General features: G+C 35.4%; 1 protein-coding gene across 4 annotated transcripts in view; it reads left to right on the top strand.

Moving 5' to 3' along the window:
• The window catches only part of Cdh8 (cadherin 8), a 350,701-nt gene extending 339,195 nt beyond the window's left edge, over positions 1–11,506 (top strand). For 2 of the 4 annotated variants that reach the window (XM_005318256.5, XM_078032426.1), the window contains exons 11-12: positions 559–810; positions 2,057–4,181. In XM_005318256.5, coding sequence (XP_005318313.1) covers positions 559–810; positions 2,057–2,550 — 746 coding nt within the window. In that variant the 3' untranslated portion in view covers positions 2,551–4,181. Of the gene's footprint in view, positions 1–558; positions 811–2,056; positions 4,182–8,546 lie in introns of those variants that run through there. The other 2 variants (XM_013365564.4, XM_040279039.2) reach the window with 2 other exon arrangements.
• The last annotated feature ends 861 nt before the right edge of the window (positions 11,507–12,367 follow it).

The raw sequence follows: 12,367 nt of genomic DNA, 5'->3' as shown, positions 1-12,367 counted from the left end.
CAATTGGCAGTAAATGGAGCTTTTGTTATTTCTTAGTATAAACACTCAAAAGCATGATTGTCTCTTTTTTTTAGGTACCTGTGGGAGTCAACAAAGTACTTTGATTTGCATGCCATATTGTCATTTAGTCTATGTTTTAATATAGAGTTTCTCTAACCAATCTTCCAAATATGGTGCAATTCTACCCAGTCAACTTTGTTCAGTGCATTATAAAGCTAAATAAAGAGAATGGAGATTTGAGAAAATGTATGTCTTCCAAAAGAACTCTTAAAACTTGAAGATTATTTTTATAAAATTAATATTTTATAAGTATATGGTGCTGGTAAAATTCCATTAGTTCATTATTTGGCTCCATGCATTCAAACCATTATTGTTTGGTTATTTTAACTCATGACAAATGAAAAAGTGGGGAAGTACAAATGTAAAGAGAGCTTGAGAGGTCCACTAGAGTTGGGATTGTCTTAAGATTTGCTGGGGATTTACGAACTTGGGAAACAAGTGTTGTTTGGATAGCCATTTTGAAATGATTTAAATTATTCTAATTTCCACTCTTTCCAGATAATTCCCTCAGCATTTTGGCAAAGCATAATGGATTCAACCGCCAGAAGCAAGAAGTCTATCTTTTACCAATCATAATCAGTGACAGTGGAAATCCTCCACTGAGCAGCACCAGTACCCTGACTATCCGGGTCTGTGGCTGCAGCAATGATGGTGTTGTCCAGTCTTGTAACGTTGAAGCGTATGTCCTTCCCATTGGACTCAGTATGGGCGCCTTAATTGCCATATTAGCATGCATCATTTTGTTGCTAGGTAGGTATTTCCTTCATAGCCTCATGGTCACCATTTTTCTGGTTCATAAATGACTGTAAATGAGGACAGAAAACTCTATCCTGGCCAGCATCAACATTCTTTGAGGCAAGAAGTATTTCCTTTTTCCACACTGTGAGGTCACTAAGAGGAAGTCAAGAAAATATTATGATAGTACATGTAGAATTGAAGAGAATGTTCAGTGCCTTTTTCAGTCCCATCATCAGTGAATGATGGGCAATGTGTAAAAACAGAATATGGTGGTGAAAGTGGGAATGAGACTTTCTGTGTTTGTAGCCTCTATTATATAAGATCTCCAGATCTTCTGATGCAGACACACCAGTTACTGTAAACAGAGTATGCTATTTGATGCCCATAATACTATTGTATATAAGCAGGGTATAAATTGGGTTACTTAGCCCATCAGATCCTAACGTTTAATCAGATAAAATGAAAAAAAAAAAAGAGTAGACACAATATGTTATCTTCAAAAAAGATTGACAAAACACAAAAAGTCATATCCAATGCTGTTCTTAAAGAATAAAACACCTTAAAGATGGTGTCATTTACTATCTTCTTCACTCAGTACCTTGGATTTAAGCCTAACTTACCTCTCTGACATATGTTTCTCCAGTAGCCCAAGTTTGATCAGGGTACCTAGTTATGTGTTCTTATCCCTTTCCTCACCATCAGGTCTGTTTTCAGATTTAGGAGTCCCAGCTTTCATCAAGAAGCTGCCCATGTGTGTTTAACGTTTACTCTGTGAAAACAAAAAAAATTTTTTTTTAATCTAGAGGACTTTGAATAATAGTTAAAAGAGAAAATAAACAAAGTTGGAGCTCACTAGTCTGTTTTTTTAATTTTTATTTTATTTTATTTTTTAACAGAAGAGAGACATGGAGCTAAAGGATTTTCAATAATTTACCCAAGAGATACACCAAATTAGTCCTGCTGCATTTTGATTTCATACCATTAGAGCTGAAAACAATATTAAATGTATCCTTCACCACAACTATCTAAAAGCCTGTTTATTTAACCCAGCATCATCACCCTTTAATAAACAGTCATAATCTGGAATAACACTGAAAATTCAGTGGCCAATCTTCAGAAAGATGTTTAGCTAAATTTCCTAATAAAGGTGATTGAAGCCACACACTCCTAAATGCCCCTGTCTCTTAACATATATGATGTACTGATAATAAAATTATATGTTCCTCCAGTTAATTATTATTTGGCATTTTCCCTACAGTCATTGTGGTGCTGTTTGTAACTCTGCGGCGACATAAAAATGAGCCATTGATTATCAAAGATGATGAAGACGTTCGAGAAAACATCATTCGCTATGACGACGAAGGAGGAGGGGAGGAGGACACAGAGGCTTTTGACATTGCAACTTTACAAAACCCAGATGGAATTAATGGATTTTTACCCCGTAAGGATATTAAACCAGATTTGCAGTTCATGCCAAGGCAAGGGCTTGCTCCAGTTCCAAATGGTGTTGATGTCGATGAATTTATAAATGTAAGGCTGCATGAGGCAGATAATGACCCTACGGCCCCACCATATGACTCCATTCAGATTTATGGCTATGAAGGCCGAGGGTCTGTGGCTGGCTCCCTCAGCTCCTTGGAGTCCACCACATCAGACTCAGACCAGAATTTTGACTACCTCAGTGACTGGGGTCCCCGCTTTAAGAGACTGGGCGAACTCTACTCTGTTGGTGAAAGTGACAAAGAAACTTGACAGTGGATTATAAAAAAAAAAAAAAAAATTCCATGGAACTGAGCATTCTGTAATATTCTAGGGTCACTCCCCTTAGATACAAACCAATGTGGCTATTGTTTTAGAAGCAAGTTTAGCACCAATCATCTATAAACTCAACCACATTTTAATGTTGAACCAAAAAAAATAATAAAAATAAAAAGTATATGTTAGGAGGTTATAAATCTTGTGGAGTGTGAATTAAGTATGTGGAGTGTCTAGAAGTCTTTGGATATTTGATATTTACCTGACTACCACAGACAAAGATTGGGATCCTAGCTAATCTTTAGAGAAATGGTTTAAAAAGAGGAAAAAATCAAAATTAAAAGGTGCTTTCTTAGAAAAAAAAAAAATGGACCTGCAAGGAATCTGCTGCTGATTTGTGTCTTCTTCAAGGATTTTTATGAATGCAAATGGTTTTTTCCCCTTCACCAATAAGGATCCCGCCACAAATGATAAAGCAATACTTGGTCTGCTGTACATTATGACTTTTTGGAGTTTCGGGAGGCCTCCTAGATTATACGGTACGGTGACCACACATTGTACATAATTGTTGGCCCCACTCACCAGAGACTGAATAGCATCTTTAAATATTGTGTCGAGCCTTAAAAAATATTCACATGTTCGTAATCCATTCCAGGGTGGGGATTGCCAACTCAGTGGTGGGAGGAGAGAAATCCCATTCAAACAGCTTGTTTCTAGAAGCAGGATTCCTCCTTCCCTCCACCTCATCTTCTTCCACAAGGACACAAAGATAAACTGTATCCCATAGTGGACTAATTAAGAGACAGATGGTTTTATTGCTAGCGCGTGAATTTATTTGTTTAATCCTCAAAATAAATATTTTATTGATGTCCATTAATGCTTTTATTTATTAAGGTTGGTACTCTATAGATTAAGGGACTATATGGGAAAAGAATCCTAAATTATATCCATTATTAAGACTTTAGATTGTTTTATATAAATATATATACAATGAATGTTTAATACATGTACATTTTGATGAGATAAGTATGGAAGGCAATATTATGAAAAAGGAGAGCTAATAGTCTCTTTAGAGTAGGAAGTGTTATTGTGACTGGTGATGGCAGGAACAGCATTTTCCCAGAGAAACTTAACGGACTGTTTTTCTATTTTGTTCATAATCCTAGTATTTGGTGTTTTTACTACAAGCACAAACATCTGAAAGTATATTGATTCCTGTGAATATTTAAACTCTAGACTTTTAGATACCTACCTAATGCCCTGTCCAATAAACATGCTTCAAGTTGCCCCCCACCCCCACTATTTTAGAAACAGGAACTGATTTGTACATAATTTTACTGCTTCTGTTTTTAGCACTTCTGTCCCTGATCACAGTGATCCACAGAATGTTTTAGGCTACAAAGAAAAAAAATAAAAAAGAGCAGCACTAGAAGATGTGAGCATATTTAATTTGTAATGCAAACCTGCCATTTAGGAGTAGAAAATGTATGATAAAACTCAAGTATTACATGCAGATCATTTTAATTTTCTACTTTGCTTTAATGCAATATTGTTTATTTACTCCATGTATTGTATTCAGAGAAACTCCTGTATTGTTTCCTACTTTGTGAAATATATTTTTATAAATACCTTTGTTGTCATCATTTTTTTCCAGCCAAATGAAGACCTGATATTAACAAAATTATCAACCTCTAACTAACGTCCTAAAGGGTTCCGCCAAATCATCCCAAGGAACACTTTTATTTATTTGAGTCTTCATTATAAAGAACTAGAGAAGAGAAATGGCTTGATAGCTTTCATATAGCAAGATATAAGCAGAAACATAAATGGAATTTAAAATACCTAAAAGCTTTCCAATTGTACATTTGGGTACTTCTGGGAAGGGAAGTGGTACTGGGCTGGAAGACTTCAGACAAGATGGTAGGTCTACAACTTATAAAGATGAAGGGATCAGAGAGAACAGGATTTGACAAGAGAGCCTTAGACTGCAACATAAACCTGGCAAAATTTCTGTCAGTGCATTCAGAGGGTTCTGGTATGAGAGACTGTCCGCTAGAGCAAGATATCACAGGGCCAATGTAGTGAGGCTCTGGTCACCTGCCATCTCAATCACTGGCTCGGGGCTGCCTAAGGAAAGCATGGACCTGGCTTGCAAATTGAGGGCACCAAGTTCTAGTAACTGCCTCCTTTGTGACAGCAACAAAACACTTGCATGTTATAACAAGAATTTAGTAGCTATCCAGTGGTTTAATCAAATCCTTTTTGAGACCCCTCTTTCTGTGAATAATTCATCTTATATGCTTATCCCAGAGGCTACCGAATACTCTTTCTGAGGTCAAAGTGATGATCCAAAGTGACTTTTATAATCACCAGGTTAGCACAGTAACTAAAACAAGTATCTGATGAATATAAGTTATCAATAGCAGTTGTAGTAATAATGATCAATTTTTAACAATATTCTAACTATCTTACACATTCCAAACCAAGGTGAAATTATTTATTTTTATTTATCTCTGGTATATCAGACTCATTTCTGACTGGTTTACAGTGAAGTGCCATAGATTTAACAAATATATCTAACACAAAAATAACACTATTTTACTTTGGGAAAATTAAACCTATCTACTCCTGTTAGGAATCAGTAGGTTATCCTCACATGGTAGTTTTGTGGGAAGGAGATAATAAATGGTATACCAGTTGTCTCAAACTTGCTTCAAAATTTATTTTACTTAGGAAGAGGGATGGAAATATTTAGATTCCTTACTAAATTTTTACCATCACCATCTAAGCATTTTGTGCTTAAAAGCCAATTCCAAATTTTGTAACATGGGGTGAAATGAGTAATGCTGTGTTCATTATAAAGACTATACTATATGAACTATGCTTTTCGAATATCATGAATTTATATGAAGATCCGAGGAACATGCACACCACACACACACACACACACACACACACACACACACACACACACAATTTAACTGAAGCCTTTAACAACAGACTTAGCAGGACTTCACCAACCAAAAGAATCAATAGGGGTTTAAGCACTACATGCTCAACTTGCTAAGTAACACATTATACAATTTTATTGAAGTGATTCTTTTTATATTTGTACATAGTCTTCTGTTCCATCAACATTGATATATATTTTACATGTACCTACCTCTGTGGTTACTTTTCAAATAATTGTCTACAGATATTTTAATGTGTCTGTGGATCTTTGTGTGTCACAAAGTTTAGTCTTTTCCTATCCTTTGAAACATATCTCTGCCCAAGGGTTTAATGACTAATGTAAAAGAATTGCTATCTGGAACCAAGTGAGAAAAAATTGTCTCCCTCTGTCTGCCACACAATTCAAGGTTCCAGATGCATCCCTGGATGTCTGGACCCCTCTTGGGATGAAGTCAGCCTCCATTCTGTGTATTATTATTATTATTTTAATATTTATTTTTTAGTTGTAGTTGGACACAATGCTTTACTTCATTTATTTATTGTCATGTGGTGCTGATGATTGAACCCAGGGCCTCACGAATGTGCTAGGTGAGCACTTTACTACTGAGTCACAACCCCGGCCTCTCTGTGTATTATTTGACCAAACAAACTTATAAAAAATATCTCTTAAAGGTACAGCTGTATATATTACAGAGTATTAGGAAGCCATTCCCTACCATACTTTTCATGAGTGCAATTATTACAATAGTTTAAAATAGTTCATAATAATAAGATACTATAAATTAAATTAAATTCATGTGTGAACCTTGCCTCAGAGAATTGTGATTTCTAGGCTATGAATTTTACAGCAAAAATGTTTTGGAAGGAAAATGTATAGGTAAGTGTATGTGTATATAAAAGAAAAAAAAACTTAGATTCACTGGCATCGCTAGTGAAGCAAGAATGGTTAGAAATAGACAAATGTGTCTTTGGAAGAGTTCACTTAATCATATGCTTAAAGTAAGACAAGACTCTGCAGGAGACTTAGAAATCTCCTAGGAGCAGCCGGATTCCACACTGAGACTCAACAGAGTGCTGGGCTATGCTGTATTTTGGAGAAGGAAAAACGGGTGCTGAGAGCTAAGTAGCCAATTACTCTTTATAGCCACATAAGGACTGGAGGCAAGTAGTCCCTTCCAACGAGTTGTGTTATGCGATCACTAGCTTTGCAGGGAATCTCACGAATGTATAACCTTCTGATTGCCTTTTTGATTGAAAGTTCCATCTGAGATCAAGGCAGTGCAACCAGTAATAAGATTTCAAAAAAATCCCATCACTGGCACTGTCGGAAAGGTTGAGCATGACTGAAATCCCATCATTGTCAGTCAAAAAGATAAGGTAACAGCGGGCATCACTATAAAAGCTGTATAAATGCACAATTTAAACATGAATATCAACATTGAAAAGAATATGCATGATATCAACATTGAAAGGAATATGCATGCATGTTCATCTGTATCCACACACAAATACATACACACACAATTAAGGGAGTGGTGATAATTTATATTGAGTTCATTTCACATCTCATACACTACTAAAACCTGGAATGGGGGCTCTTTGTTTTCCTCAATCTAAGTCTGAATTTGAAAGCAATTCGACTGAGGATAAAGGGTTTTAAATGTAAGTTTTTTTATTTGTGAACAAAATAATTGCTCATAATGCTTGGGATTAGAATTAATGCATTACATCCTGAACTTGGATTTAGACGTTCTGCACCATTGTATTTTTGTGGAGAAAATAATTGTAGAGTATATTTTATAGGAAATACTTTCTGGCGTGTTTTTATTTTATTTTATTTATAAATTGCAATGGCTTGTTGCTCTACAAAATTTCTTTGAAATGTTACTTAGTTGCACAGTGTTGACTATGTTTGACATTGTAGTTACTGCTCTTCATAAAAATTGTAGGAGATGATGTTGTCATTATCACTAAAGTAGATATTTATTTTTTATGATTTTATTCTATAGTCAATACACGTGTGGATTAAATAATATATTATCTATATTTAAGACATCCAAACCTTACTACTATAGACACAATCCTGGTATTATAGGACCATGCAATTAACCTCTGTCCTTGCTTCCTGGATAGACAATCTAAGGGATAAGAAGTTTGTCTAGTACAATTACTCAGCTTCTACCAGTGCAGGGATTAGCTGATATATAGATATGAACAAATAAATGCAATGGTATTTCAAAACGTATTTTTCTAACTTATAAAAGAAGCTAATCAATCACATCTAAACTAATTGTTGAAATATTCCTTGCCTATAATTAAATAGTAGTCACATTTGGAGTTAAACTTAGGTTGATCTGACATTAGAGTCCCTTTACTCTCCACTAAACAATACTATCTGTGATTATAATGTGAGGCTTAAAATGATAAGAAATAGAAAGCACATTATAGTTTGTGCTGTGGAAGTACTGAGCAGTAATTAAGTGACTCCAAATGGCAAGACTTAATGAAGGTTTCACAGAGATTTTTTTTTTTTTAAAGATAGCAAATGAACAAGCACAAAGAAACCACAGCTTTTCCAAAAACTAAGGGTAATTGTAAGAAGCGCCACATGTAAGGACTAAAGACAGATGTTTGGACACTTGGAAAGATAGAGAAATTGATGTTCATAGAATGCTCTCTTAAGGCCTAAATCATGGTTACTTTTGTGGGTGAGATATGAGGCTCAGAGACTTCTTAAGGAATGTTCTAGAATTTAGCTACACATCTAATAAGTGAGAGGTGGGAGTTGGAGTACAGCTTCTGAGTCATTTCCAGGACCAGGACAGTGAAGTTGTGTTTTGATATGCACTGCCTCTCTTTTACTCATGGAAATTTCCTCTAGATCACTGCAGGAGACATTTGCTGGAGGTATTGGTGCCTGAGGGCACTCTCCTTCCAACTTGTGTTACCTGTCACCATCTGGTTCACACCTTGAATGCAAGTGTTATCTCTAACAGATATCTCTACTAATAGATAATAGATATCTCTATTATTATCCACAGATTACAGAAGAGGGTTACTAGGAGGAATAACACAGGATGTTGCTGAAGACAAAGACTGCGGAAACAGTGACATCAATGAACTCAGAGGCCAGAACTACAAAAGGAAATGAGAAGTCACAAAAGGCAAATTTTAATTCCTTCAGATTTCTTCTGTATGTGCCAGGGTATGGAGGGCCATTCTGACTCCACATAAACATGAGGAAGATTTTAACAACTATTGTCTAAGATTAAACATGCGATTTACAAATCATTGATTGAGATGACTTCTCCTTTCTAATGAATGCTTTCCTTTGGCTTTGACTTTCTTTGATGATTTTCTAGGTTTTCTTTAATTAAACCTCTAGATTTGGAGAGCTATTACCTATTTGTTAAGTTTGTAGAATATAGAAGTGGATGGTGTAGGCTCAATGTTGGGGCTATAAATAACAGTATTGCAAATAAACTTTAAAATGTACCCCCTACCAAAACATGTATTTTCTGCAATGTATGTTTGAGATACTGTGCTTGTGACAGGTGAAAGGTATACTCGCCATTCTTCTCTTGCTTCTCAAAGACATGGGTAATAATTGGATAAATTATAGAGTTAAGTAAAGGACAAACCATTAGACTTGGCTGTCATATGAAAGTGGGGAGCAGACAGGGATTTGAAATCACAGAGAAAAAATGTCAAAGCTTACTAAGGCACAATACCATGCTAAGGCATTGCTGGAAAGAGTCTCGGAGAGAGCAGACTGTCAGACCATGAAGACTAGAGGGTAAGGCCAGGCTAGATTGCAGATATCTAAAAATGAACAGAGATGCCAAAGTGGGAAATTTCTCAATGAAATTCAATGTCAATATCTAAAATCCTCCATGTAACAAAACTCCCCAATGCTTATTTGTTTAACAACTATGTACTGAGGATATTCCACTAATCTAGATGTTGAGAATAAAGCAGTGAATAGGATAGAAAAGGCTATCTCCCTTCAAAGCTTTGGTAGTATGAGAAAAAAAAATAGATGAGTAAATTTAAGAAAAAAGAATTGACATGATGGAACTTAATATACATGCCTAAGAAACTAAATGTTTTGCATATCATAGAGATATTTCAGTTGCTAGTTTTTACGCTAATAGCAAACAACAGCAAAAACTATGTAAAAGTTTGTTTTAGTTGTTCTCCTGTACTAAACCAGTGGCATACACAATAAATGAGAATGAGGTCTATTCTGTAGTAGATGAGGGAGAAAGCACACAATAAGACTCCGAGAGCTGAGCAGAGAGTGTATTATACAGGTCGTGGTCTACCAGGATTAGAAGCTCAGATTCACTTTATGCGAAAGAGGAAGCAATTGAAAGGGACTAAAATTGAGGGAATGACATGGTCTGACTTGTAGTTTTGAAATGATCATTCTCATTCTTGTATGGAAATAATATTGTCGGACCCCAGAATTAAAGCAGAGGCCCAGAGAGAAGTTTGTTTCTTTAGCCCAAGGAAGAAATTATCTTGCCTTTCACTCTTTCAGTGGTAATAGAGATGGAAGAAATAGAATCCTGATATATATCGGATATAAAATTGGAATCAATGGAGGATGCATTCAATAAGCCGAAAGAAGGAAAGACGAAATTTAAACATGACTCCTAAAGGTTTTTACTTGAACAACTATGTGATTAATAGATCCATTTTCAAAGATTGTGAAGACAGACTGAATTTGGATACCAAAAGCTTGCATCTGACTTCTCTAATGATCCACAGTAGAAAAAGATAGCAGAAACCACAGTCCTGTAGAAACTCCTACATGGAGTACGTAAAAGACTGTGTTAGGATTTCCCAGAGAAGCAGAACCAAATGTATGTACAATGTGTGTATGTCTCTCTGGGTGTGTGCATGCCTGTGTATTTAGGTGTGTGTGTATGTATAAAATAGATATCCTATTTTAGATATATGCATATATGAGAATATTCTCTTACATGTGTATCCCATTTTGTGTGTATACATACATGTATATTAAAGAGAGGAAGAGAGACAGAGATGGATAAGTAGATATTGATTTAGTATAAGGGTATTTGTATATTAGTATATTAGATAATGAGATGGGTAGTGATCTGCTATCTGCAGGCTGGATATCCAGAAAAGCCAGTGATGTAGTTCAGTCAGACTGACTTCCTGAGAACCAGGCAAGCTAATGGCAGAAGTTCCTACCTGAGGGCCAGAGAACATGAGATAGATAACCTGGCTCAGGAAGTAAGGCAGAAAGCAAAAGAGTCAAATGACTCCTTCCCCATGTTTAGGCCCTTGGTGGAGCACATGATGCCCACCTAGACCATGGGAGACAGCACACTGAATTCACGGATTCAAAGGTTAACATCATCCAGAAACACCCACACCGATTCATCCAGAAATAACATTTAATCTAGGGACCCTGGGCACAGCTAAGTTGACACATAAAATTAATCTTCTCAGTGACCGTCCCAAGCATGCTACTATATTTTGATTTTCTGTAGGTAAATTACTGAGTCAATAAAGGTCACAAGACACATCATGATTCATCTTAGAGAAGATGTAGTTAGACTGATTATTTTATATTTTCTAGTTTTCAAAAGATGAAAAACAAATAGAGGTTCTATTTCATTCAACAAGTTCATTCTTGGCTGGGGTATGAGGGATTCAGTTACTGGAAATGTTTCTTAGTGATTATGAAGAAATTATTATGAAACATTTATCTATGCTTACAAAAATGTAAGGAAAAGCACATGTAGTATTATATATAAATGTGACACATTGTCCAAGAAGCATTCCTAAGCTAATCCTTTCTCTTTGAAATGAATGCTAATCCTAAAAGAAAAAAACAAAAACAAAAAACTTTTGGGATTTGAGGGTTAGTTATGTTTAAAAACTTAAATTTACTGGAAAAAATATACTCATTTTTTTGGATTATGTGTTAATCCCCACTTTCTAATAAAGTTAACCTGAATCTCTGGAAGTTGATATTGGGTGCACATAATATGTTTAGAGAGAAAAGTATTGTGCCAATAAGTATAAGAATCTCAGTGTACCATAAAGAAGAATGAAATTATGGCATTTGCCAGTAAATGGTTGGAACTGGAGACTATCAAATGCAAAAGCCAAATGTTCTGTCTGATAACCCATAGCAAGGGAAGGGAGGAGGGGAAATTATAGAAATTCATTGGATTAAACAAAGAGGAAGGAAGGGAAGGGAGGGGGCATGGGAATAGGAAAGGCTGTAGAATGAACTGGATATAACTTTCCTATCCTTATATATGAATACACAACCAATGTAACTCTACAACATGTACAACCACAAGAATGGGATCCTAATTAGAATAAATTATACTCTATAGATGTATAATAAGTCAAAATACATTCTACTGTCATGTATATCTAAAAAGTACAAATAAAAATATATTAAAAATTATAAGAACTTCTTATATAAAGCACTAATTTAAATGGATGCACCAAATTTGACATGCATTTATTATGTTATGAACCCTGTATTATATGCCATGGAGCTTGGTCAAAGATGATGAGACTCATTTCCTGTCCTTGAGAACTTTTGTCTTCTGTGGCAGTCTCACTTATTTTAATTTTTAAAATTATAGCATCGTGTTTTTATTTGTGTATGTTTTAGCAATTTCAAATTGCTATTAGAACACTGAGTCAAATACTTAATACTTCATGAGTTCAGGGATACATACATATTTATTATGCTCTGCCATGCAGAAAAAGTTAAAGATTTAGTTGGTCATTATGGGGTGTGATGATGCATATAAAGACAATATCAAGTGAGAAGCACAGGGGCACAAATGTTCAAGCACTCTAAAGA

Source organism: Ictidomys tridecemlineatus, chromosome 15 (genome assembly GCF_052094955.1).
Source record: "Ictidomys tridecemlineatus isolate mIctTri1 chromosome 15, mIctTri1.hap1, whole genome shotgun sequence".
In the NCBI taxonomy this organism is placed as follows: Eukaryota; Metazoa; Chordata; class Mammalia; order Rodentia; family Sciuridae; genus Ictidomys; species Ictidomys tridecemlineatus.
The sequence above is the reverse complement of the archived record's forward strand: the minus strand, read 5'-3'. Positions and strand labels throughout refer to the sequence as shown.